This window comes from Poeciliopsis prolifica, unplaced genomic scaffold (genome assembly GCF_027474105.1).
Source record: "Poeciliopsis prolifica strain line A6 unplaced genomic scaffold, Auburn_PproV2 SCAFFOLD071, whole genome shotgun sequence".
Classification (NCBI taxonomy): Eukaryota; Metazoa; Chordata; class Actinopteri; order Cyprinodontiformes; family Poeciliidae; genus Poeciliopsis; species Poeciliopsis prolifica.
In genome coordinates, this window is record NW_026562446.1 from 1,969,330 (window position 1) to 1,995,386 (window position 26,057).

The 26,057-nt window shown below is 37.4% G+C and overlaps 2 protein-coding genes and 1 pseudogene across 3 annotated transcripts; 1 reads left to right on the forward strand and 2 right to left on the reverse strand.

Annotated features, from left to right (window-relative positions):
• Positions 1–2,087: 2,087 nt before the first annotated feature.
• On the forward strand, positions 2,088–7,321 carry LOC129352022 (nucleolin-like; annotated as a pseudogene).
• A 5,201-nt stretch (positions 7,322–12,522) lies between these two features.
• Positions 12,523–14,780, reverse strand: LOC129352046 (VID27-like protein). Of its 2 annotated transcripts, none has more exons than XM_055020849.1 (3): positions 14,750–14,768; positions 14,237–14,312; positions 12,523–13,150 (listed from the first exon to the last, which is right to left on the reverse strand). In XM_055020849.1, the coding sequence occupies exons 2-3, from the start codon at positions 14,297–14,299 to the stop codon at positions 12,827–12,829; spliced, it is 387 nt and encodes a 128-aa protein (XP_054876824.1). In that variant the 5' UTR covers positions 14,300–14,312; positions 14,750–14,768; the 3' UTR covers positions 12,523–12,826. The 2 variants fall into 2 exon arrangements, with proteins under 2 accessions (XP_054876824.1, XP_054876823.1); XM_055020848.1 differs by having other exon boundaries at positions 12,524–13,150; positions 14,237–14,318; positions 14,750–14,780.
• A 6,627-nt stretch (positions 14,781–21,407) lies between these two features.
• Positions 21,408–24,270, reverse strand: LOC129352013 (prostate androgen-regulated mucin-like protein 1). Its single transcript, XM_055020836.1, has 3 exons — positions 23,788–24,270; positions 22,220–22,298; positions 21,408–22,141 (listed from the first exon to the last, which is right to left on the reverse strand). The coding sequence occupies exons 1-3, from the start codon at positions 24,218–24,220 to the stop codon at positions 22,060–22,062; spliced, it is 594 nt and encodes a 197-aa protein (XP_054876811.1). The 5' UTR covers positions 24,221–24,270; the 3' UTR covers positions 21,408–22,059.
• Positions 24,271–26,057: the final 1,787 nt, after the last annotated feature.

The following is a 26,057-nucleotide window of genomic DNA, read 5'->3' on the forward strand; positions in this document are numbered from 1 at the left end:
TGGTGTTTGTCTCAGATTGAATCATCCAAACTAAAAATGACTCAAGTCTCACAGGACTTTAGTTGTTCTGACTTGCCTGCTGTAGGTAAGATACTGACTGCTCACAACAGCTCTGCTTTTCAAAATAAAAACCCACAAGTAGGAGCGGAAGACACTCCCTGGACATGTCTTCAGTCCATGGGTGAGACAAACAGTCCCAAATGTTTACTGCAATGGTTCAATGTTGCATTTTAACACGTTTTATTGCTGCTCACAGTTCAGATGGATTCACATCAAACTCAGGAGATATGAAGACTTTACGGTTGAATCCAGACAGATGAGCATTCTTCACATTCTCTTCAAATTCTTATTTACGTTCAGTGAGACGACGGGATCATTAAATATGATTTGTGAAAGTTTCAAACCTGTTATTACGATAAAACGTCTGCAGAGTTAAAGGCAGACATGACAGTTCAGGTGCATCTATACATTATACAGGATTACATAACGTCGATTGCAAAGTTTATATCACTTAAACAAACGAAAAACAGCAATAAATATGATTTGTTTTTCATCTTTGATTCTTTGCTTTGTTTTTAGAAACACAAAAATATGATTTTTTTTTACATCTTCTGCATCTAATCACATTGTTTCCCATTAGTAACTATTATTATTTATTTGACTGGGTTGTCAGTGAACAACATAAAAAGTAAAGCGAAGGTTTAAATCAGCCTCACATTTTGATGTTTAAATATAAATTAACTCTATGAAACTATGAAATTTTCTCATCAAGGTAACTTCTGGTTCCCAGCATCACTGGTTGCTACTCAACTCCATATGTTTGTTTTGTCCATTTATGAAAAATATGTCATTAAAAATGCATATCTATGCCGTGCCAGCAGGTGGCGACACCTTCAGCACTGACAACATCAAAATTCAAAAGAAGATGATTGTGAGCCTGGCTAAAGCAGTGCTGGGCTGAACTTCATATTTTCTGACACTATTTAGCCTTTTCTCCCAGTAATTAATTTCCTATTTAAAAAGATTTTGCAAAATATTATATATTATAAGGAGAGAATCAGCTGCTATCAGCAGTTGAGACACTTGCTAGCTTTGAAAACAGTTAGCACACTTAGCTTCCGTTACATTAATTTGTTTGCATGAGTGCTAATTTAGCCAGAGCTAAATTACCTGGCTGTTTTGTGAACTTTCAGTTGAATAAAGTTTACCAGAAAAGTTGAAGACCTGATTGGTTGACGCAGCGGCAGGAAACCGAAGCGTCGCTATTGGCTGACTGCGCGTCATGTGACGAGACGTGATTGGTCTGTGTTTCAGCTTTGATGCTTTAGCTTCAGCTAATGCTAAATGCCATGTTGGTTTAACAAATTAGCATTATAATTAGTGCTTTAGCTTTAGCACAGCTAACCTTCTGCTGCTGGTTGTTGTAAATATTCATGTTAAGCTAAGCTTTCTAGACGTTATCACCATGATAACAATAACCTCACCTGCAGATGATAAATAGACATTAAATTTAGACCACAGTTTGTGTGTCCTGGTTTTGTTTTTTCTAATAAAAGCTGGTTATTCTATAAAAACCTTATGAGATTATTTATTAATTATTAAGTTATGCAACAGGGAAGAAGCATAACACTGGAAAAAATCATAACAGCACTAAAAAATAGAAAAAATAATAAGAAGTAATGTTTATAATTGAGACAAATTAGTCTGGTTTCGTAGACAAATTCCTAATTTAGTAGAAAGACCTCAGACAGATGTTGTTCTTCTGTCTGTCAGGAAGCAGATTCACTGTCATGCCACCTCCATCCATACGCTGCTGGTTTTCCCCTCCGCTTGTCCGAACATGAGCTTAAATTAACTCACGCAGCATCAGCATGAGAGCGCAGAACCAAACAGCAACCTTTCACATGTTGGAGCTTCGCAGCATGCATGTATGTGTGTGTCTGCAGGCGCACCACCAACCACAGGAAGAGTGGGAGAAGAGGAGAGAGGAGCGGTTAACCTCATGACATCACAACCTCTGCTCTGATTGGCTGCTCCTGCGAGGTTCAAGGGTTTAAAAGCCAACCAGGAGCCTGGATTCGGCAGTAGCACCAGAAAAGACCAGGAGATAAAGACTGAACTCACCTGCTGATATTCTGCTGTTTACTGCAACCAAGGTCAGGATCAACGCATGATTATTTTTCAGCTTTATTGTTCTGAGAAGATGCTTTTACTTATTATGTGAAAAATAGATAAACTATGATATGTGAGGCTTGTTTTAAGTGCAGAACCTAAATGTTTACTGCAGGTATTAAAATGTAGTTTTATGTCAGGTTTAAATGAAGAACAATCTATTCTCAGCTCTATTTTCTTTTTGACATTAGAATTGGAAAGAATTTCAGATTTCAAGTTTTCACAACAGGAATGTTTTTTTTTTGTTTTTGGCTTTAAAGTTTGTTTTTAAGGTTTGGTCTTGCAACAACTTAAAAATATCTTTAAAATGTTAATGTTCTGCAAACCAGTAAATGTAAAACAAGTCAAATCAACCAGTTTTCTCTGAGTGTGAAGGCAACTTTATCTAGAATAAATCAATTTGTAATCACTTCCGGATGTATTGAAACTCAGATTTACATTATGAAGCAATGAAAAACAAAAGCATCTAATATGAATTTGGTTTTGCACATTATACTTTATTTCCAATTAACATTTCAGATGTTTAGAACCAACATTAAAGGAGCTAATTAATGTTTTTAGTTTTGATTGATTAACTTTCTTTTTATTTTTTTTAGTTTTAGGAAAATATCTAATGATTAATTAATCTAATGATGTCAATAATGCTATTTGATATCATTAAAAGATTGTTTGCAGTTTGCAGTAGAAGTATTATTTTCTAAATTTTCCACAGTTTTTTTGTTGAACTTATTATTTAAAATAAAATACTTCTTAAGTTTAATCTTTCCAATCTTTCTTTGTGGGTTTTATCTTAACGATATAATAAGACAAAAGAAAAATTTAAAAAAGGACTGAGAAATCTTCTCTGGTTCTCTAAACATATATTTATCAGTTAGCAGGCATGTTTAGCTGCTAGCTTGAAATGTAGCATAAGTCTCTCTTATGTTTTATTTCAGCTCAATAACAATCATAGTTATTATAGAAATCACAACTAAAATAATAGTTTCCCTCAATTTTTTCTTTTTAACGTAAAGCTATTTCTAGCCATTAGCATTGAAATGTATCTGTTAGCTTCCAAGACAAAAATGTTTTCATACCTTATAGGTTTAATTACAGCTTAATTATCTTCATAGCTAAACGTATGGTAGCTTAGGAATCATTAACAAAATATCAAGCATGTCTCACTAAACTGATAGCCGTTAGCATTAAAAGTATTTCACCTGCTAGCATCCAGGATTTACATTTTTTATTATATTCTAGGTTGGGTTATAGCACAACTAGCTTCATAACTATCTAACTTAGAAAATGTTGTGCTAATTTTTTCCATTTAATTCACAGCTATGCTAAGCTATGCTAATCAGCTAGCTTTAACTTCAGCTAGTTGACTAGCAGCAGACCTCCAAATTTGGCAATTTTTGTTTTAATCATCAATGTATCACATTTTTTCTCATCTAACATAAAATATTAACTTGTTTTGGTAAATAAAATGTTAAATATGGACCAGAAATGTCTTTGACGTCGGAACAACAGTTAGCTAGCTTTCTGTCACGCCGAAAATCCATTCTGAAAACAAGACTTCGTTTTCAATCGATTCAACTCCAGATGTCCTCATCCTCAAGGTCAAACGCTCAAGACAAAGATAGACATTTAAAAATATCTACGTATGTCGTCCTATGGGCGTCTATGGAGCTCCGGCTGCGCTGCGGCTTTCCAGTTATAACCCAGTAAATACACGCTACGAGAGGAGTCCATCATTAAAACATAGAAGCAGGCATTCAGGCTGATCCTCCCACAAGGAAACTAGTTGCAGTGATTGAATGTCAAAGTCTTTAGCCGGTGTCCAACAAATTCACCACACGCTGTGGGTTAGAGGTAACGACGACCTCCAGCTAAAAATGGATTTATTCTTTTCTCTTCATCCTTAAACCTCCTGCACGTTTACTGGGGAGAGATTGAGTGAAAGAAAACAGTTCAGAGATTGACTAGTTCTCAGTAATCTGCTTTAATCTGGACGATTTCCAGACATTCTAGTTTCTTATCTTTTGGACCCGATTCAACATAAAAACTGGTGTCTCAGAGTTTATGAAACCACGCTCCCTGATGACAGAGAAAATGCTCAAGAGTTTTAATTCGGGGACTCATAACTCCTCCTTTTGGTCTCTAATTAAGACTTTAATGACTTCCTGTGACATACCAGGACTAGTTAACGGCCATGTGACCCGGAAGCCTCCGGTTTTAGGAAGGACTCTCCAGTGAGCTGATGTTAAGTTTGACATGTCATTGTGTTTCCTGTGAAGTTATGGTCGTCAGACGTGTATTTTGGTATCATGGTTATGTTTTATAGTTTTATTTTGTTTGACTTCAACCTGTTCTGGTTCCCAGTTCTGGCAGCATGAAGGTGGCCATTGTTTTTGTCCTACTGTTCGCCACAGTTCTCTGCCGACCGGTGAGTTTTATTCAGTTCACAGGAATTCAATTCATAAAGTACTTTTGTGATTATATTCAGCTGATGTTTCTTTTTTTTTCCAGGCGAGAAAATCTTACAGTGAAAGCTCTGACAGCTCTGAGGAGGTGGTGAGTATCCAGAGAGAGTTACGCAGAAATTAGTTTGTGATTTATGCATAAAATAATTATTATGTCTGTGATGTGAACAGGTGAGAAGACCAGCGCGACCGGCCATCAGAAAACAGCAGCTTGCTCTTCCAAAGTCCCGATCGGCTCCAGTTCAGGTAAAATCTGTTTTAAATCCAGGGTTGCATGAAGATAAAAACTGTAATATAAAGTATTTCTGTCAGTTAAGGAACATATATTTGCCATTTTTAAATCCAAGTTGCTGTAATTTCTTCAAATGTCTTAAATAAAAGTTTTCTTACTACTTTGAGAGAAATGGTTTATTTATGCACCAAAACCTTTGAATATTAAATGACATCCTTAACTAAATATACAGTCGTTGATGTGTTGATGCTTAATAGTCAGCTGGGTTGCTGGTTTGTCCATTTCGTCCATGTTTGCTTCCTTTCTGTTGTTGTTCTGAACATTGAAATCCTGCTTGGGTTTGGTAATCTGCCTGATTTCAGCATCATGTCCAGCTATATTCTTTTTTCAAAACTGTCAGAAATAAACGAAGGAAATGAATGAGATGTTTCTGCTCTGCCTGTAGAAAGTTGTAGCTCCAGCTCAGTCTTCATCAGATGAGAGTGAAGATGCTTCAGATGAGACTCAGGTGAGAATCTGGTGATCAGAAGGGAAGTGAGTCTCGAACTTCCCATCAGATCTTTCAGTTTTGCATGTTTTCTGTTGGTACAGGAGGCGGCGGCTGAGCTTCCAGTACAGGTCAAAGCTGCAGCTGCACCTGCAGACACCAGTTCTGTCACCAGTGAGGACAGCGACGACAGCGATGATGACGACAAAGAGGAGAGTGTGAGTAAAATGCTGTGTTTTTTTCTTGCCTAATCCTTGCCTTGATGTTTGAAACAGTCCTGTGACTCAGAGGTCATCTTAATATTTCCATATTTACAACCACAGGACACAGAGGAGGAGGACTCTGACTCAGACTCAGAGTCTGGAGAGTCGTCCACCCCCGCGCCCGTCACCGTCACCCCGACACCCGGCGTCGTCGAGCCGGAGACCACTCAAGAACCCATCGACCCGACCATCGTCACCGACCCCGACGCTGGTCGCGGGGACAATTTGAGAGGAATCATTGAAGACAAGTCCATCATCTATGTGGAGGAGAAATCCTACCCGAAGGGTCCCAACCCTTACAAGTCCTACGAGATCGTTGCCAAGAAGGTGGCCTATGACATGACCAACGGCAACGAGGTGGAGAAGTTTCCAAAGGTTTATAAGGTACAGGTTAGTCTTCCTTTGAGGAAGTTGTAGAAATATTGAGGTCAAGAAGAACATCCTTGAAAGGGAGCACCCCTTATTTCTCGTCTCCCCAAAACTTGTGGGGATCACATCACGTTTTTGGTCAATAGTGGCTCTTCTTTTGCACCTTCTCTACTTTTGACCAATGAGACAAGTGAGACTTGCAATCTTTTAGATTATTTTTTCTCTGTCCTGGTCCTCTTGGGCAACTGTCCCTTATGTTTTAGTTATTCTCCCAAAGCTGCACACATAACCTGAATAAACGGGGTGCAACAGAAACACAATGAAGAATGTTTTCCAACCAGAAAGTCCCGTAAACTCAGTTTGATTTGGACCAGAATTGCACCATTTGTTACATTTTCAACTGGTGTGTTCCTGTTTTTCACTACACTGAGTCAAACCGACATGTTGAGCAACATGTTCCCCTCCTCGCCTGTGGGGGCGCTGCACCAAGACCCACTGAAGGAAACACTAGCATTACTTCCATTTTCACAATAAGTAGACAAAAATAAAATGCTGTCAGATTTCTTTTTTGTCTCTGGTAAAAGACCAGGAGCCATTCCTCCAGCTAGCGCTAGGCTAACGTTTGTTTGGTTGTATTTACCCTGAGGAACTGAACTTAGACGTTGTTCTGTGGTTCTGAGTTCTTTTGTGACCCTTGGATGAGTCACTATCTACATTTCCATTATAAATGTGTGCAAAACTTTGTTGTTATTCTTCTAATGTCATAAATTTTTGAGACCATTTAAAGATCCTGACATTATCAGGCAGGTTCTGATTGAAACTTCTGGCTTTCAGGCTTTCCAGGTCCACTCTGACATCGTGGAAGAAGACGCCAGCACCCAGAGGTGGAGACCCAGGGCCTGGACGCCTCGTCTGGACTCCCTCAGGACCAGGAGGTCAGCGCCCGGCAGGCCGCCGTTCCCGCTGAGGACGACAGCGCCAGCAGCGGTGCATCCACCGCCAACGACAGCGAAAGCAGCAGCACTCCAGAGGAAGAGGAGGAAGGTGCCAGCTCCCCCAGTGACAGCGCCAGCGCCGAATCCGAGGACACCCAGAGCAGCGAGGAGGCCACCGCCACGCCCGGCGCCGCCGACAGCGACTCCGACGAAGACGATAGCGTGGAAAGCGACTCCGACGAGGACGGGGCGGGACCTAACCCCACCGAAATGCCGGAAGTCGTCACCGCCAAGTAAGGCGTCCAGGAAGCGGGGCGGACGGTGGCGTGATCGTCACAAAAAGAGCTGGAGAACAGACGTCCCCTCCTCTCCTGAGGCCACGAAAACTGCAGGGTCAGACAGGGAAAACCACAGCTTCATTACTTATTGCTCTAATCTTCTGCAGCATTATTTATCTGATTATTTCTGAACGTCTGGATGAAAACAGACGTTCCTGCTGCGGGTGTTTAGGTTAATTGGTCCCTGAGGGAGAATCCAGAGGATGTTCACAATGACGACTGCTACAGGATTCTGCCTCCATTCACTGCAAGTCAAAACTGCTCAATTAAATCCTCTTGTCTACTCCAACAAACAAGGCAATCCACATTTATTAACTGCTATTTGCAAACTGATTTCTGTGCTTTAGAACTAGAGAAAAAGTATTTTTTAAAACGATTACTTGTAATATTTTGTGTTTAATTGGAAATTTGCAGCCAGTGTGGCTAATGCTTTGTTGCTAACTGGTACATATGTTTTCTGGTGTACACAAAAGGATGCAGACGGATTAAATTGCATTGCAGTGCAGACTTCAGTCAGGAAAAAAAACAGAGTTTTCATACATGCAACACAATCTTGTTCATTTGCACAGATCCTACCTGCTCTATGTGTTGTTTACTGTAATGTATCATATTGTACCATTTCTAAGGTAAAAATAAAGTTCTTTTTCATATAAACACGACTTTTGTTTTTGTCTTTATGTTGACATTTTGTTTTCATTTGCTTGAGGGGGGGACAGACAATCAAAACATTTAATAAAGCTTTGACTGTATTATTTTAAACTTTTTGTTTTCGGTTCATATTAAGCCGCTGTACCAGCAAAAATAGGTTGTAATTTATTTAAAAATGATGGTAATTTTATCTGAAGTGTTTCAGATAAAAATATGAATTTTTGTTGCTCTTTAAGCAACATCAACAGATTCCATACAGGAAAGTTATTTTAACCACAACTCTTTATTTTGTGTGAAGGAATTAACCAAAAACACAAAGATGCTCTTAAAGATATTATGGTTCTACAATTGATTAAAACTGCATAGCTCAAGTCTGTTCAATCTAAAATTAGCCGTTTATTAGCAAGCTAAAAATTAGCTTAGCTTGCTAATGTTGCTGATTTTATTATTAAAATCAGGGGAAAATAAAATATGAATATATCATAACTGTTTTAGTTGTTTTAACACATAAACAAACACAAAACACCCAAGAAACAAACATTTTCTTAATCACATTATGTTAGTTGATTGGGACATGCTAGCATGTTAGCCACTCATTGTAATACTTCTAATCGAAAACTATCCAAAAATTATACCAATAAAATGTAAAATAGGAATAGAAAAGCTTGTATCATCGCAGTATTTTGCTTGTTTCATGTTTTTGTTTTGTTGTTTATGTTTTAGCGAGCAAACAGAAATGAGCTAACAGTAGAACGTTAAAGTAAATTCAAATAGACGTTAAAGAAAATCCAAAATTTACACAATTTTGTTCTATTTTTGTTTTATAGATGTGTTAGCTTATTTGTTTTTCATTTTATGGTGCTAATTGAGTGAATTTTATGTGAAAACGTGTTCCTTGTAAAATTTAACTTCTTAGGCTGTAAGACTCGAGAGCAATTTAGAGATCAAATTAAAAGTAGAGTTGTTTTTTTTTGGACTGTGGAAGGAAAATGGGGAACTTAGAGAAATCCTAGTTCTAACTATGAATATTCGTAGAAAGATATAAAAAGACTGGAGAAGGAAAAACCAGAAGAAACCAAAAGAAAACCTAAAAACCCAGACAGCTCACAGATGTTTTGTGGCAGCAAAGAATCCTGCACTGTGTAATTTTAATCCCTATTATTGTCATAAATTTGTCGAAATCGTGTAATTTCAAACGTATAATATGCTGCTACAGGACAGAATGAAACACTGGCCTTTGTCTTGACTTTATCTCCTCGTCTTTTTCCGTCTTTTCTTCTCTTCAACATATCGCAGACACATAAAACCGTCAAACTGATTACAGGCTCCATTTTTCTGGAAGCCTCCAGACTGCGGCCTGAAGCCCCTGAGGAGGAAAGACGAGACAGACAAACACGTCTCCAGATACGCCAGCATGAAGAGCAGAAGATCTACGAGCAGAAGAAATCCAGGCAGAAAACAGATTTTATTCAAGTCGGTTTGGTTTATGAGCAACAGGAACATAACTGAGTCATTTATACATGAGTCAGTGACGGGAAGCATGACTGATGTTTCATTAAATTCTTAAATTAAACTGTGAATATATAGAAAAGAATGAAACAAACAAATATTTTATCATTGTTAACTGAACCTGTCTGTACAGATATCAATGGCACAACAACAACAAAAACTGTTATATAACAAATACAGACACAGACTTGAGTTTCAGTGAAAATTTACGTTTTCAAGTTGAATATTTTTTTTGATACGTGTCTAAAATGTTAAATGTTCAGTTTGAGGGCTGTCAAAAAGCAAAGAAAGAAAGAGGAAAAAAGTGAGGTATAATTCTTTAAATGTTTGTTCATTTACTAGAATTTAGGATTATGAAATTTTTCCCCAAATACCAAACAAAAAATTACATAAAACTCTCAATAATTTGTATCATTCTTGTCTAAACTTTTCATTCCAGTTGAATCAAAAAGATTTCTTTCAGGAAACAGGCTGCAATACTCACTTTCCTCCACTAGATGGTGATAAGTCGCTAAAGATTCTTAAGAAGAGCCTTGAATTCACGATCCATAACCAACAATGAAATTAAGAAAGTCTGTTTAGGTCTCATATATAGATATATTTGAACTAAACACGGGAAGAGGTAATTTTGGTGATGATGATGATGATGATGATGATGATGATGATGATGATGATGAAGCCTTCCAACCTGAAAGACTTGGAGTTCATCACCAAACATATAATAATACCAGAGAAGAAGAGTTATCAGCATAATTTACATGGGATTTTTAATTAATTGTTACAAAAGAGTTACTTCATAATGTTTTTCAGTCAGAATCTTAATAATCATCGCAATTTACTTCCATTTGTGTTTATTTCAGACAACAAAAGTAATTTAAATATCGGAAAGAAAATCTAGCAGTTCCTAAGCAATTTGGTATTTGTTACTTTTGGCTAACTGAAGCTACTTAGCAGCGTGAAGCCAACCCAGTAAAAAGATTATATCAGCTGTTTCAAGTCACAGCATTGGCATAAACAGCTAATTTTAGAATCAGTTTTAAGAAGTAACAAGCATTGGTTCTGAGTCCATTCTCTGAGATACAGCGAAGACTTCCTCTGGATCTAGAGAAACGTGATAGAAGGCTGACTTTGTAACCATCTTTATGTGACTCTGAAGGTTCAGGTCAGAATCTATCAATAAACCCAGATTTTATGTCACTAATGCAACAAAACAAAAAACCTTTTAATGAGACGACATTTTCCAGACTTCACTTCCATCTGGTGACGTCTGGACATGTCCTGTGGGGGACAATTACCCCCCACAGGGGGACAATTAACCCCACAGGACATGTTGTTGTTTTCATTGTGTAACAAATGCCTGCTGGTTCAAGGTTTACGTGCCAGTGCAACATTATCACCACCCAAAGTTTCTCTGCAGAATATTCTGTTCACAGATATGATTGGTGTCATTAAGTGAACCCATCAGTGGTTGTTCATGCTGGGACTTGAGCATCATGACTCCTCTGCTCTTCCTCTGAATAATGAGTTTCATAAAAACTAATATTACGTTACAGTTTCACTGCAGTGGCCAAATACTCTGGACTTTGGTCTAAAATGGAGTGTTGGAGTCGAATGTTAGCATTAGATTTCTCTAGCTACCATGCTGAAGTAGCACGTTAGCATTAGCTTCCACAAAATATTATTGGCATTTGGCAGAAGTGTAGCACTAAAAACAGTGAAGCAATTTAGCATTAAGTTTAGCTAAACACCATGTTGGTGTAGCATTTTAGCTTTAGTGTAACCAGTGTTTATGACCAGTGCTGCAGGGTTAGCAGAGCTAACTTTGTAGTTAGCAGAGCTAACTTTGTAGTTAGCGGTGGTCACCTCTGCTAATTGCCTTCAAAAGTCACTTATTTCTATGTAATCCAGTGGAACCAGTGGATCACTGGATTTGGTGGATTATGGTTAACTGGATCCTGATCTTCACCAGTTTGTCCTGTAAAATTTCTCAATGTTAGATTTGTTTTACATAAACTGCAACAATCAGCATTTGTCTGTATTTAGGTGGATATTTAGTGGGAGTCGTCATTTTGTTTATTTACAATTATAATTCTGGTAACTGTCTCAGTAAATAAAGATGCTAGTATTGTTTTGGTCGTCCATGTTGTGTTTAATCTGTGTAAAATATAAATTTATAACCCATAATCAACACTGTGGCAGAAACTGTACGTGTTAAAAACCTCGACACACCCGACAGCGTCTGTAATAAACACCCAGCTGCGGTTCACCACAAGACTTTGGCTTTAGTCACATTTGTGTTTATACAATAATCACAACTCAGCAAATCTTTAACAGAAACCTTTATTCACTTCCAACAGGGTTAAAAATTACAATCCGGAAAAGATTGACATGCAAACATAGATTTGTTTGTTGCTTAACATAAAAGTAATTCATAGAAAAATAAAAAAAAGCTGCTTGACGGAAAAACACCGCAAGTCTAAAGAACATTAAAAACAGGATCAAGGACATATATATATATAACACATATATAATGTAAACATTATATATGTGTGTAAAAAACATATATTTTGATTCCATATAGGAAGGATTGGACATAAAATGCTATTTATTTCCAATGCATTATTTTAATGGGAGAAATTACATTTTACCTACTAAAACACAGCAAACATGTAAAACTTTAAATAAATTTGTTGTTGGTTTTAATGCTAAACTTAAAAAGTGCTCTGTAGGTTTGCCTTAATAAAAGCAATTTTGCTCATTTTCTGTGTCAAGAAAGAAAAAAAAATAGAACAATTCAATAAAAATCAGGATTTAAGTCACTTTTAAAATTATTAAACAAATAAAATAGATTTGGTAAAAGTCAAAATGCAAAAGGTTATTTAACCACAAACATTTGTGTCTTAGCCAATATTTCTGTTGCAAGATAAAGTCAGATTTACGACCATACTAAGAAAAACATTTTTAAATTTAATTATGGGAACAAATAATAAAATCACGAGAATGAAGTCAAAACATTTTGTGAATAAAGTCACAATAATAGAACAAAGTCATATTTTTTTTAAAATAAGTCAAAATAATAAAATAAATTTACAATAAAATGAATTTATTCTTGTAAAACTACGACTTTATTATAGTACGGTTTTATAAGTCCTTATTTTCTTTTATTATTATTATTATTATAGTGGTCCCAATACGCCGACATAGTCACAATATTTCATTTTGTCCTAAATAAAAATAGAATCCAAACTTGTATCAATCTTGAACTAAATTCAGGGGCCACACAGAATCATTGCAGGGGCCATGAGTGGCCCGCGCCCCACACTTTGAGCTCCCCTGAGCTTCAGATATCTCCCCTCATTTCCGTAGCTCTCAGTGACGTCGGAAGCACGTCCGGGGTGGTGACGTCAGCGGTCACGCCGTCGCGGGCTCCGGCGTCGTCTCCCGGACCATGATGACCGGCCCGGCCGTGTTGGCCGTGTCCGGCTCCGGCGCCAGCGTGCTGCCGTCTCCCGAGGTGAACGTCAGCGAATCCGTGGTCACGACAAGCAAGGGCGGGACGGTGACGGCGGGCGTCACGTCCACAACTTCTTCTTCTACTTCTTCTTCTTCCTCCTCTTCCTCGCCCTCCTCCTCCGAAGACTCCTCGGAGGATTCCTCGGAGTCTTCGGAAAGCTCCGCCAGGTATCGCTGCGGCTGGTTCTTGTCCGGGATGTCGGCGTCTTGCCTGTGGCGAATCTGCGGAGAAGAAATGAAACGAAGCAACAAGAATCGTTTTACTGCTCTGGTATCTGACGTCATGCCCTTTAAACGAACCGGACGATATTTAGAGGGAAAGAAAGTCGATTATAATCGAAGACTTTGGTGGAAAGTGGAGAACAACCACACTTTATGTACATATTTTTGTAAAGTTTTGGCATTACTAATGATTAAATTAAAAATCAGTAAAATGTCACTTTTTTAAATTATGCAATTAATCGATTAATCATCAGAATAATTGATAGATTATTTGATGGTTTGTGTTTTTTCAGTACATAAAAACACCAAATTATGTCATTGTACTTAATGGGCTACAAAATGGGGCCTGCGGACCCTTCAGGCCAGATGGCGCCAAAAGGCCTCAGAAACCTGGAGGCAAGGTAAGAAAAAAATGCAAAACTAAAAACAATTTAGCTCATAAATTTATCAGCCATTTTTAAATGTATTCTTTTAATCATAAATTATAACCTTTATTTCAATCATTATTAGAAAATATCAGTTAAAACAACTTATTGAAATGTTATTTTCCACGCTCATCTTTCTAATTAATCAAAGATGGCCGACTAAAATCAAACTTCGAAGATGGGATTTATGCTAAACTAATGTAGTAAAAGTGAGAAAAATATTTTTTCTTTCCATATTTTGTTGAATTAAGTGTTTGTAAAGGAAGTTAATGCTGTTTTGGGGAGTCGTGACATGGAAAACTCTGGGCACCCTGGTCCAGTCAAAGCCCAGATGAAATGTTACAGAGGTAAGAAAATGAAGCAAAGCAACATTAGATAGAAGAGTTGGTTTAAAAAATCCTCCAAAATTTCATGAAATGCTTTTTTCCGTTCTGCCTCCTTCTTTATGTAATTAAGTGACAACATTGAGAAATTTATAGAATTTAAATAGATAAATAAATACAGATAGAATAAAAATAAAACATAGAAACACACCCATCCCTCAATAAGTGCATAAAATATGAAGAAAAATAATTTATGTGGTGGATTAAATCTGAAAAAATAAAAATAACTGAAATAGTAATAAATGATTATTTGTGTATTTCAGTGTTTTTGTTCTTACTGGTTTCGCGTCCATCGTCGTCGTGAGAAGAACAACGAGGAGAACGACGTTCAGCAGCCCCATCTCTGGTTGTTTACTGTCTCTGTAAGAAACATCAAAAATCACATTTACACTGAAGACATGAGAAAATTCACACAGGTCACTTTAACACTGCAAAAACATAAAATCCACCAACTTTTGAGTCCAGTTGAAATATCTCAGTTCACTTGAAATGAGACAAAACTAACTTACAGTAACTTTTCTGCAAATTATCGGCGCTTAAGTAAATAATCCCTTGATATTGATAAAAAGTAAAACAAATTATTTCATTTTTGACATGAAAAAACAATGTGTCCTGCTTTCTTTCGTAGTTTTGTTTCATTTCAGTGTATTTTACTCTGAAATCTACAAAATATTTGGTCAAATTTTGCAGTAAAATTTGATTACTTTCTCTAAACTTTGCCAAAACTCCATGAATATATAAACAAAGCCTTATTTATGCTAAAGTAGATCAGGAATCACGCAGCTCCTCACCTGTTGTGTTAAATCCTGAGCCTGAATCTGAGCTTCCTGCCGGCGCTGCTTCCTTTATCTGGGCCGGGCTCAGCGGGGGGGCGGGTTCTGGTCGGGTCGGGCCGTGATGGACGGCGGACGTGGGGCGGCGGTTGTGTAAGATCGGTTTTCCCTGGTCTGAGGTGCAGAGGAGGAGCAGAGCGGGAGGTTTACCACACGGCCCAGAATAACCAGCAGAATCTCTGTGTCGAGTCTTTTACTGTGAAATCAAATCGACAGGAAATGCTGCTAAACACGCCGAACACCTTTTAAAATTCAGACATGTTGAATTTATCCACCTGTTTTAAAATGTACATCAAATAGCAGTTTTGTCTTTTCAGACATTCACCAAACTTAACCGAGAACATAGAAGAATTAGAAAGGAAATGGATTATTAATTAAAGGTGACATTCTGTGCTTCCTTAAACATCTTTGGATCCGTCCGTGGCCTATACAAAACCTATTCATTGCATCCTCTTTTTTTGCACAGTCATTCTTAGGTAATGAGACTTTAGCTGTTTTTGTTGCGTCTTGTCACTTTAAATCCAAAATGGCTTCAAACAGATGCGCAATCATAAAACCGTGCATGTTTGAAAAGCAGACGTGGAGCCTCCTGCACAATCAACAATAATCCACTAAGTGGTTTCTGGGTGGTAAGTCTATAATAAATCACTTGTCTCTTCCAGCAGCCATTGTACAGCAGATACAATGATAAAACCAGCTGACCAAACATGCTGGAGCTCTGCTTAGGTTGCTAGGTGAGGAGCAATGGGGGGGGGGGGAGGGGGGGGGGCTTAAAAAGCATTTAGAAACAGTTTTTTAAATGCCTGGGTTGTTTTTAGAAACAGTAGAAACCTAAATATCAGTATAAATTTGTGCAAAATATTAATTCTGATTGTTGGAAGAAGAAAAATTGGGTCAAAATTGGCATAATTATATCACCGTGTGACTTTAGTATTTAATAGATATGATGATTGTGTGACATAAAATGTTTTGGCGAAAACTAAAACACCTACCAGACTTTCTTTTTATAAAGTTAAAATTAATCGACTGCGTCTCAAACAGTTTTCTGCAGTTTTCTGCAGTTTTGTGGAGTTTGTGCAGTTTTGTGCAGTTTTGTGCAGTAGTGCAGTTTGTGCAGTTTTGTGCAGTATTGTGCAGTTTTGTGCAGTTTTGTGGAGTTTTGTGCAGTTTTGTGCAGTCGGTGGAATGCAGCATTTGAGACGGAGCGAAGCCACACTTTGATCCGACGTGTGACACCACCGTGTTACTTCACCATCCTGAATCTTTCCCCACCTCTTCCTCTCTGCCGCTGCTTGAGAAATTCCTGCGCAGACCTCATCGTGAATCATGAACGAGTCGGAGGACGGTTTCATTTCAGGGCCCAAACCAGCACAAAGAATGCAGAACCGAGGAACCATCCATAAAACCGACAGTAAACACAGCAGCCAGTGCGAACATGGACCGCAAACACCGACTCCTATACTTACAAATATAAATATGCCCCATACATTAAAAATAAAATTCTAATGATCAGTTGTCATCAAGTTAACAGTTGTAAAATTAAACTTAAACTGAACAGTGTTTATTTTTATTATTACAGTTAATAAAAAACATTCAAAACATGGAAGAATTGCACATGAAAACATGAAGTTAAATCTAATAATAATATAATGAAATAATATTATGAACGCATTGCTAACAATAATCCGATTGTTTCAAACAGCGACTGAAAAAAGTGGGAGGGGCTTGCGGTTGCTATGCTAACCGCCAAGCGCAGGATAAATAACTGATGAAAGAAAATCAGTTTTATAAACCAATTTATAAACCAAATTTATAAACCAAACTTTACATCTATAAAATAAAACAAAACCAAAAATTATTTTTTGGTTAATTAAAATCTATTAATATATATCATCAATATTGTAGATATTGACATTATTTCCATAAAACAAAATCCTTTATCTTGCTGATATTTGAATGTTTTTACCTTAGTGTTTCAATAGCTAATGCTATCTATGCTAAGCTAACTAGCATTGCTTCAGAAAGCTGCGGGTCTTTTTAGCATTATGTAAACTGACCGGCTAGCTAGTGCATTAATATGTTTTTGAATAATTAGCCTCCAATAAAAACACAGAAATTGGACTTTTTGTTATCATAATCCAAACCCTGAAACACAAAAACGTTTTTCATTTATGATGCAGGGACAGCAGCTCTATTTCAACCAAGTATTTTTACCTTTTTTGATGAAACTACAGAATGGATTCATAAATCAACTGATAACATAAGAACTTCCTCCTTGTGGCGAGTGCAGAACCGTTGCGTGCAGACGATTTGGATATGACATACAGCGGACCGACTTCCTGGTAATCCGGCCTCGGTTTCACAGCGGGACTCTGTGAACAAACACATCTGAGTCAAAATAACAAAAGACGAGAAGCTGCTGCATGACTGAGAATCCGCTGGTGGAAAAGTCCCAGTTCAGCTCAGTGATGAACATCACCGCCGTGTCTGTGGTCACGTTCAGGAAGCGCTCAAGTTATATTTAGGCAAGTAAACAGTGACTTGGAATGTGGCTAAAATTAAATATTTGTGCACAAGTGAAGTATTAAGAGTAATTTAGATAAAAGACAAGAAAAAATCAGGAAATTTATACCAAAGAAATTTAGATTTTTTACATTAATTATACATATTTACAATAAAAGGCTTCGGTGTTCTTTAATTTTGAAAGTTTAAATTAAAAATCACGTTTATTCTTATTTTTCTATCCATTTCTATCATTTCTTCATCTTTTCCACCAGTAAAAACATCCAGGAACCTTCAGAACAAGGCCGGTGGGTCCAGAGGCCATTAAAGCCACAGCGTAGACTGATGTTGAAGCTGATGGTCTTTGGATGCAACCGGGGTTGGGAGTAAATGCAATTCCATCACAATCATTTTTTCCTTTCCAGTTGAACTGGAGACCAGTGGAGTTTCATCACCATTGAGTCAAGCGGCGCCTCCAGCAACATGTCGTCCATCACAAATGTAAAGCTTGGATTCTGATGTTGTGCACTGATGCAGATATGGGGCGGAGCAAATTCACCTCTGAGTCACAGATCATCATCCTGGTCATTATTAGCTCCTCCTTTGCTTCACTCACAGCAGGATGTCTCTGTTGTCTGGTCATTTCTTCCTCTATTCAATCTAAAGTCTAAAACATGCAAAGTTTTGGACTTGAATACAGGAAGTGATGTCATAAGAGGAGTGCGGTTTATTTAATAAAGATGCCCAAATTTCTTCACCCGGATTGTTACAGGTGTGATTATCGCCACCAATCAGTCAGCACAGCACCAAATAGTTTTAAGTGTAAACAAGTCATCAAAAGGTAAACAGCATTAAATTATGATCACATGTTTTCCCGTGTCTCTGTGTAAACGAACGCGCCTGTTCAGGTCTCTGTGCCGCAGAGAGAGTACAGAAAATAACAGATTCTGGTAAAAAGTTCCCACTTTTTCTACCAGTTTGTTTTTATCAGTAAAACTGATTCATGTCAGTTTATGATTATTTTGAAAGCTGGATTGATGATCATTTTATTCAAGCAACATCCAGTTTATTACCTCGGAAACTGCATCGGATGCTAATACTGCATCGGATGTAATACTGCATCGGATGCTAATTCATTTGATGCTAATGCATCAGATGCTAATGCTAGCTTGTCGGTTTGAAATCAGTTCTATGAAAATGTGAACGAATTTATTAAAAACTTCATTTTCTTGATCTTTGGTAATATTGATTCAAAAGTTCCAGTTTCATTGGCAGATTATTTCACTCAATATATTAAAAATATCTTTATAAGTTAAATAGAACTAGTACTTTTTCATAAATATGATGATTTTTAACTTAAAACAGCCTCATATTTCTACTGGGAAAGTTATTTGTGACTTAATTTAGTCTTATTTTAAGTGTATTAAATTACTTGTGCTTCAACCTCCCTGGTAAGATTTAATGTCTGTTCTGGAAGAAAACTTTGCAACGTTTGTCTGATCTGCTGGTTTGTTTTTGCTCCTGCTGGGACTCGCAGCTTTCAAAAACAAGCAATGTGGTTTATGGAGGAATGTTTTCATTAATTTTAATGAGTCTGTTTGGGCCTGAAATCTTTAGTTACTTTAACTATGATAAACTGTTTCTCCAAACGAGGAACAGGTTTTAAGGGCAATCAGCAGAATCATTTTCTGTAAAAGATAAGATCTTTGTGGGATAATGGAAGCTGCAGATGATTTACTGACTGAAACATGAATATTCATGTTTCAGAACCTCAAACTGCATCAGAAAACGTTTGGCTCCAGGTTTTATCTAAACAGCATTACAGCGATTAAAAGGTTTGGAAAATATCTGGATATTTTAACTGATCATCTTCCTGATTCGACTTGTTATCCTCACAGAAACAAAACCTGAGGAGATTTAAACAAACTTATCTAATTTCTGCCAAATTAAATAAATCATGCCTCATTTTTATTTGAATAAAACACTTTTATAAATACTTAAAGTAAATTCTCCAGTGCAATAGTCTAGAATATCATTAACTTACTGCATATATATTTACTATGTCTATTTATAAATGTCCCAATTTCACACTAAATATTTCGCTAACTGTTTAACTTGCTAACTAAATAATTTGGAGGTAAATATTCAGATTGGCGCTAAATGTTTCTTTTGCTCCTGTATGTATATTTTCTTAAATCAACAGTGTTGTGCCTTTTGCATGAAGAATGCTGCAGATAATTCATGTTTTTATTGTGACATTTAAGTTGCACAGAGTTAAATGTCTCTGCAAAATGATAGGAGGAATGATTTTAACTTTGAACGTTTTTATTTAACACAAAGGAAAAGCAATGTGTTATTTTAGCTTCTGTAAACACATTCAGGTAAAAGTAATATTTAATTTCTTTTGGCTAAAATCAAGTTCCAGGTTAGGAATGCGTTTTCTGACATCTAGTGGTGACAAAAAGTATTGCTCCATTTTCAGAAACAAACTGGTTTGATCAAAACTTCTCCAAATTGATATTTTACAGCATCTCTTGATTTTTTCTACATATATAATTGTTTATTATGTGATAAATAAACTAATCGGCTGTATGTTTCACCAGCAGCCAAACCGGACCGGAACCGGACCAGAACTGGACCCGTGGATGGGCGAACTCAGGACAGGTAATGCCACCTTATCTATTCCTGCTTGATGCAAATGATTTTATAAAACTTGGTGAAATCAGCCGCAGAGTTTCAGACGGACAGAAAGTGAAACTTTCTCTAGAAATGAAACTTTGGTTCAGACAAGAGTTTCCGTTCTGTTCGCAAACCAAACAGAATATTTACGACACCTGGCAACACGGTGGCAGCTTTCAGCAAACAGGTTGTGCTTTAATCAAAGAAAATTAGATTTTCTTTTTTTTTCTAAATTCAGAAAGACCAAAGAAAAATTAACATACTTTGAATTTTATAAGAGTAAATATAAAACTATGCAAGAAGATTTTTTTAATCTCAGTATTCGGACAGAAAATTAACAATATGCTTTGGATGGTAGTTTCAAAATGAAATAAAAAACATCTGAACAAATCTTTCAATCTGTATAAATTCACTTATTCAGATCCTTGTGTCTGAACGCAGCTGGTCCAGATGTTGCTCTGGTGCCTGTTGGTCGGCGCTTCCTGCTGTGTAATTATAAAGGAGCCATGTGGACGCGCTGAATGGACTATTCAGGGCCTGATAATCACAGCGTAGCTTGAGAATCTGCTCCTCTGTAATTACCGCTGCCCAGTAATGGCGACAATTGAGTCGGTTGCATAAAACGATTGCTTGTTTGTTGTTCTTTTCTCTTGATGGTAACTTATTGTCATTCGTTTCTGCTTTCTACTTATTTATTTATAAATAATAGCCGATATTGGTGGTAGAATTTTAAAATGATGTAACCAATACATTTTTCTTTCAAAATATTGTGAAAAAATACTGATTTTCTCTGTTTTTGCTATTTTTTCACAGCTAAATGTTTCAGATCATCAAAGAACCAGAGTAAATCTAAAAATCTATTATAAAATACAGACAATAAAAGACGTTTTCACATCATTGTAGGGATTTTTGCAGAACAGTTTCAGTCCAACCAAACTGTGGGATTTTCCATCATGAACAGCCTAGTTAAGGTCAAACCACAGCATTTCAATCAGGTTTAAACCAGACTTTACTAGGCCACTATAAAACTTTATTGCTTTTTCATTGAGCCATTGAACGATATGCTGGTGTGTTTATCTTTTGTGCGTCATCAATATTTTGGCCAAGATGGCCGAAATGTTTCTGCAGGTTTATCTTTTACAGAGAAAAATCCTGAATCTGTCCAGTTAGCTAGCCGCATTGTAGCAGGTAGCTAACTTAGCGACAAGCTAATTTTGATGGCAGTTAGATGTCTGGCCATCTAATAGGCTGTTAGCTAGCTTGTTGTTAGCTTTATGACTTAGTGCTCTGCTTATGAAATATTTAATGAGGTTAATTTTTTATCTGATGTCTGAAAACAATAAAATTGTTCAGTTATTAATCTCCCCACTTTTCACTTTATTCAGAGACAGAATTCTGATTATGAAACTGTTTTAATTCACCGCTTCAAAAGAAAAATAAACTTTTCCACATTATTGATTTAATCACTATTTTTAGTTGAACAATTCACACAATCAAAACATAATTATTCTTCACACAAATCAGCAACATTAGTTAAAATTACAAAACAAACTGCTGTAAATACAGAAAACAACTAAAAACAAACAAAATCACAGAATTAGAATTAACTTAAACATGAATGAAGTAATTCATCTATTCATTTGAAAACCACAAAAATGCTGCAAATGATACAAATTCTTAGTTTGATTTTTAAAATGGTCACTATTACTAAACACAATTCACTGGGAAATAAATACTTTCACTAAAAACTAAATTTAACTAATAATTTCTTTGTTCATTTCTTTTTTATCTCACAGTTTTACTTAAAGTAACTCATGTAGCTGCAAGGATTGGAAAGAAAATTGTCAATATTTATGTAAATATAATATAAATTCCCATCTGAAAATAATTAGTTTTTGTTCTTTTCGGCCTTTTTCATGCAGCTCATAATTCCTACTTCAACTTTCAGTGCAAAAACTTTAAAAAATGTTCTTAACTCCAAAAAATGCCATTCAACCAGTGTTTCTATAGCAGAGACGTTGATAGTCTGACGTTTCTGACGTCTTCGAACGGCTCAGAGTGCAGGATGCGTCGCTGGACCCGGGTCATCAGGGGTCATACATGGGGTTGGTGAAGTTTCCTAAAGAGCCGTGTTCATGGCCGTCCAGCAGGGGGCCGTACGACGTCCGTCTGCACACAGCAACACAGACATGGTGAATGAAAGTACAGGTGATGCAGTGATTTGGTGTTTTCAGTATTAAGTCTCACCTGAACTTGTGGTGGTATAAACATCCCAGCACCAGCAGAACCAGCAGCAGGAAAACAGCCACGATAATGAAGACGCTTCCTGCAAGCAGAACGAGTTTTAAACGCTTGAAAAACGTTACAGTTAGAGGAAGGCCAGTCAGAAACAGGATCCATGTTGGATTTTCAAACTTTGTTTTTCCAGCAGCTTCATGTTTTAAACATGACAGAAATCCAGAGTTTCTTCATCAGAAACCAGATAAATGATAAAAACTCATTGGATTGTTCAGGCTGTCAGTGAACCATGAACTTCTGATCCTTTCCTCTTCCAGCAAATCAGACAAAACTGACCTTTGAACTTTCAAATAAATAGGAAAGCAATAAAACATAAATCGACTCACATTTTAAACTACATATAATTCAAGTTTTCTGCTGAATACCAAAGGTTTGTGTCCTGAATGCATCTGAAACGAAACCCAAAGTTAAACCATAAACTTTCTGAGTCACATTTTATCACCTGCACCAGGCGGCCATGACGGTAGGCCAATAAACGCTGCAGGTGAAGCAACACCTGGATTTATCGGCCCAAGACTAACAGGTTAAACTTTACGAATCAAAACGTTTGAAGAGAAAAAGTGTGAATTATTCACCGACCAGAGAGGAAGAGCAGTAACTAAAACACCTTTGTTTTTCACGTGTTTGTTTTTAAATCCCATGAAGAAGTGACTGGAAGTTAAACAAGGAAGTAAGAGAAGAAATCGGTTCACATATTAACCACAGCAGGAACTTTTCCACGTTAGAGGTCAGAGAAGTGAGAAGAAGGAAAATGTTGCACAACGACAGCATGAATCATCAGCCGCTGCCATCCATATAGATCCTTAATATTTACATTTTTTAATCAATTTATTTTAATTTTTGCCTCTAAAGTTGAAATAAATGACAATATTTATAAAAAATGGTCCTTATTTCAATCATTATTGACTTCTGAGTTTAAAGACGAGAATTTTTATTTATTGACGAGAATATAGTCAGCAGAATAAAGACGCAATTTTACCAGGACGTCTTAAAATTTAATTATTTTAATAAATTAAATGAGTTATTTCCTATTAAAATGTATTTAAAGCTTATTTATAATTTTTTGAAATGTATGTTGGACTCTTGATAAAATTATTCACTAATGATTATAAACCCAACATACTATTTTCTACTTCTACTCATTGTATTAATGAAATATTTGACTGGATGTTTTAAAACAATGATGGAAAAATCTGAAGGCTTTTTGTCATTTTAATCTCAGAAGGAAATTCCCGTCTTTCACCTTTGACCCGAGCGCCATCCATCGTTTACAGAGACCCACCAACTTCTGATCCCTTCAGTTTGGGAAACGTTCCCCGATTTCAAAAGTTTGCATCAGATCACAGATTCAGCCTCCATTTCAACATCAAAACTCTGAAAATGTAATTATGCAGCAGCAGGTGAACGATTCAGGTCCATTCACTCTTTTCTTTCTTCTCCTTGTAGATTTTGGAAGAAGCTAAATGAGGAAAACCCTCACAAAATATCACAAAAAGTTAACTGGTGGACCTGCCTACCTGGGCTCAGAGCCTTTGACTCGTCTTGCCCCTGATGCGGCGGCGGACTGCTGGTGGAGGCAGCATCAGGCCTGCTGGTGGGGGCAGTATCAGGCCTGCTGGTGGGGGCAGTATCAGGCCTGCTGGTGGGGGCAGCATCAGGCTTGCTGGTGGGGGCAGCATCAGGCCTGCTGGTGGGGGCAGTATCAGGCCTGCTGGGGGCGCCAGTTGAGCTCGGTGGTTCTGAGGCCATTTTGCTGGTTGTGGAACCAGTTCTGGTGGTAGAGATGCTGGTGGCGGCTACGGTGGTTGTCGATTGGTCAGTTATGTGGGTGACGATCGTATTGGCAGTGTCAGAGGTCGCCGTGGATGACGATGGTGGTGATGAAGATGCAGAAATGGCAGTCGTGCCGTTTTCAGTTTGAGATGTTGTGGTTGATGAGTTGGAATCCATTGACGAATTTATAGATGTCGCTATTGGTGTTGTCGTCGTTATTGGTGGTGTTGGTGGTGCTTTAGTTGTCGTCATTATTGGTGTTGTCGTCGTTATTGGTGGTGTTGGTGTCGTCATTATTGGTGGTGCTTTAGTTGTCGTTGGTGGTGTTGTTGTCATTGGTGGTGTTGTTGTTATTGGTGGTGTTGTTGTCATTGGTGGTGTTGTTGTTATTGGTGGTGTTGTTGTTGTTGGTGGTGTTGTTGTCATTGGTGGTGTTGTTGTTATTGGTGGTGTTGTTGTCATTGGTGGTGTTATTGTTGGTGCTTCAGTTGTCATTGATGTCGTTGCCATCGTTGTATTTGGCGTCTGTCCTGACGCCGATGATAACAGCAGACCTGTAATTCCACACAAACGACATCTCAGTCTTTTTCCACTCTGGATGTCTTATGGTTTGCAGACCAGCTGTTTCTCTACAATACTCTATATTTTGAGACGTAAAAACTCAAAACCAGTCAAGAAAAATTCCCCTTAGTTGATTCTACATGTGTGTTGCACATTTCAGCAACTCAAAGTGCTTCACATCATGAAAACATCAACAGTTGTGAAAATGAGAACAGACGTTACATTTTGTTCATGTTGGTTAATATTCAACTTATTATGCATTTTGATGATGGAAACAGAAAAGGCCCAACAGCTGCCCTGTGGAACTCCAGATTGTGCATTTTCTATGGATGAGAAAATATGAATTTGAGTTTATTCTTGGAATATTATCACTTTTTTGCACATTGAAAAAATATACATTATTATGGTCTTAATCCTCTGTCAGAGTTTTGTTTGTTTCTTTACAAAATGGTTGCAAAGATGTGCAGCAGATAGAAAATGAACTCAAAATATCGATACTATCATTTATCACAGAAATTCCTGGAACAATTTTATCATGCAGTAAAATTGTTATGATGACAGAACAATGCATTCTTAGTTTTCATCCTTTAAAAAGCATTTTTTAGGGAATTTCTTCATGTTTTGCTTCAGTTTTCTAACTAAAGCCACGCTGATGTTTTTCTGAGACGCGCGTCGCGTTGGTGTGCAGGAAGTGGAAACTGAGATCCGGTGCGACGCTTTCTGAGAGTTTCTCTCTCTGTTTGGCCTCAATTTTGTTTTTCAAACTGATAAAACGTTTCATTCGCCTCAGAATCTGTATGAAAACACTTCCTGTCATTAAAAACCACAAGCCAACCTTTCCCCTCCAGCCTCCACTGGCTTAGTTAAAGTAGCTGCTGTTAATCAATCAATCATTGATAAAACCTTTGAACTGTGGAGCTTTCCTCAAAATCCAGGTTTTAATTCAAACTTTCTCGAACTTCTTTTGGGAAACGGCGGAGGAGATCAGGTTGTTTGGTTTTCAGCATCATTTAAACATTTAAACAAACTCATTAATCTGAATATTGTCCAGGCATTTGGGAGAACTGCTACCAGAGCAAATGACTTACATGTTATCAGCGTTTGCAGACTGACGCTCATCTTGCTTTTATCTTCCTGAGCCGCTGATCTTTGCTCCCTCTGGACGTCTGAGCGGTTCCCTGCCTGGAGCCGGTTCTGGTTCTGGTTCTGGTTTTAACATGGAGAGAGGGGGCGGTACCGCCGACTGAGTCAGACCTCAGAGGCAGCCCAGTCCGCGTTCAGGAAGCTGTTAGAGGTGACAGCGTGTGGTTGGTTTATTTTTAGGCTCCATGTTCTGGAGTTTAATAACTGACATTTATTATGAAACACAAGATGAGTTGTTTTTATTTCTATGATTTTAATTCTGGTATAAATGTTTAGTTTTTGTTGTTTTATGGTGATAGAGTTCAGTGAT

Bases quoted from the DNA above. Each gene is read 5' to 3' on its own strand.
- LOC129352046 (XM_055020849.1), bottom strand. From the start codon at position 14,299: ATGGGGCTGCTGAACGTCGTTCTCCTCGTTGTTCTTCTCACGACGACG. The intron at 13,151-14,236 runs GTAAGAACAAAA...TCTTCTCCGCAG, and splicing joins CGACGATGGACGCGAAACCA to ATTCGCCACAGGCAAGACGC.
- LOC129352013 (XM_055020836.1), bottom strand. From the start codon at position 24,220: ATGGATTCCAACTCATCAACCACAACATCTCAAACTGAAAACGGCACG. The intron at 22,299-23,787 runs GTAGGCAGGTCC...TTCTGCTTGCAG, and splicing joins GTCAAAGGCTCTGAGCCCAG to GAAGCGTCTTCATTATCGTG. The intron at 22,142-22,219 runs GTGAGACTTAAT...TGCTGTGTGCAG, and splicing joins TTATACCACCACAAGTTCAG to ACGGACGTCGTACGGCCCCC.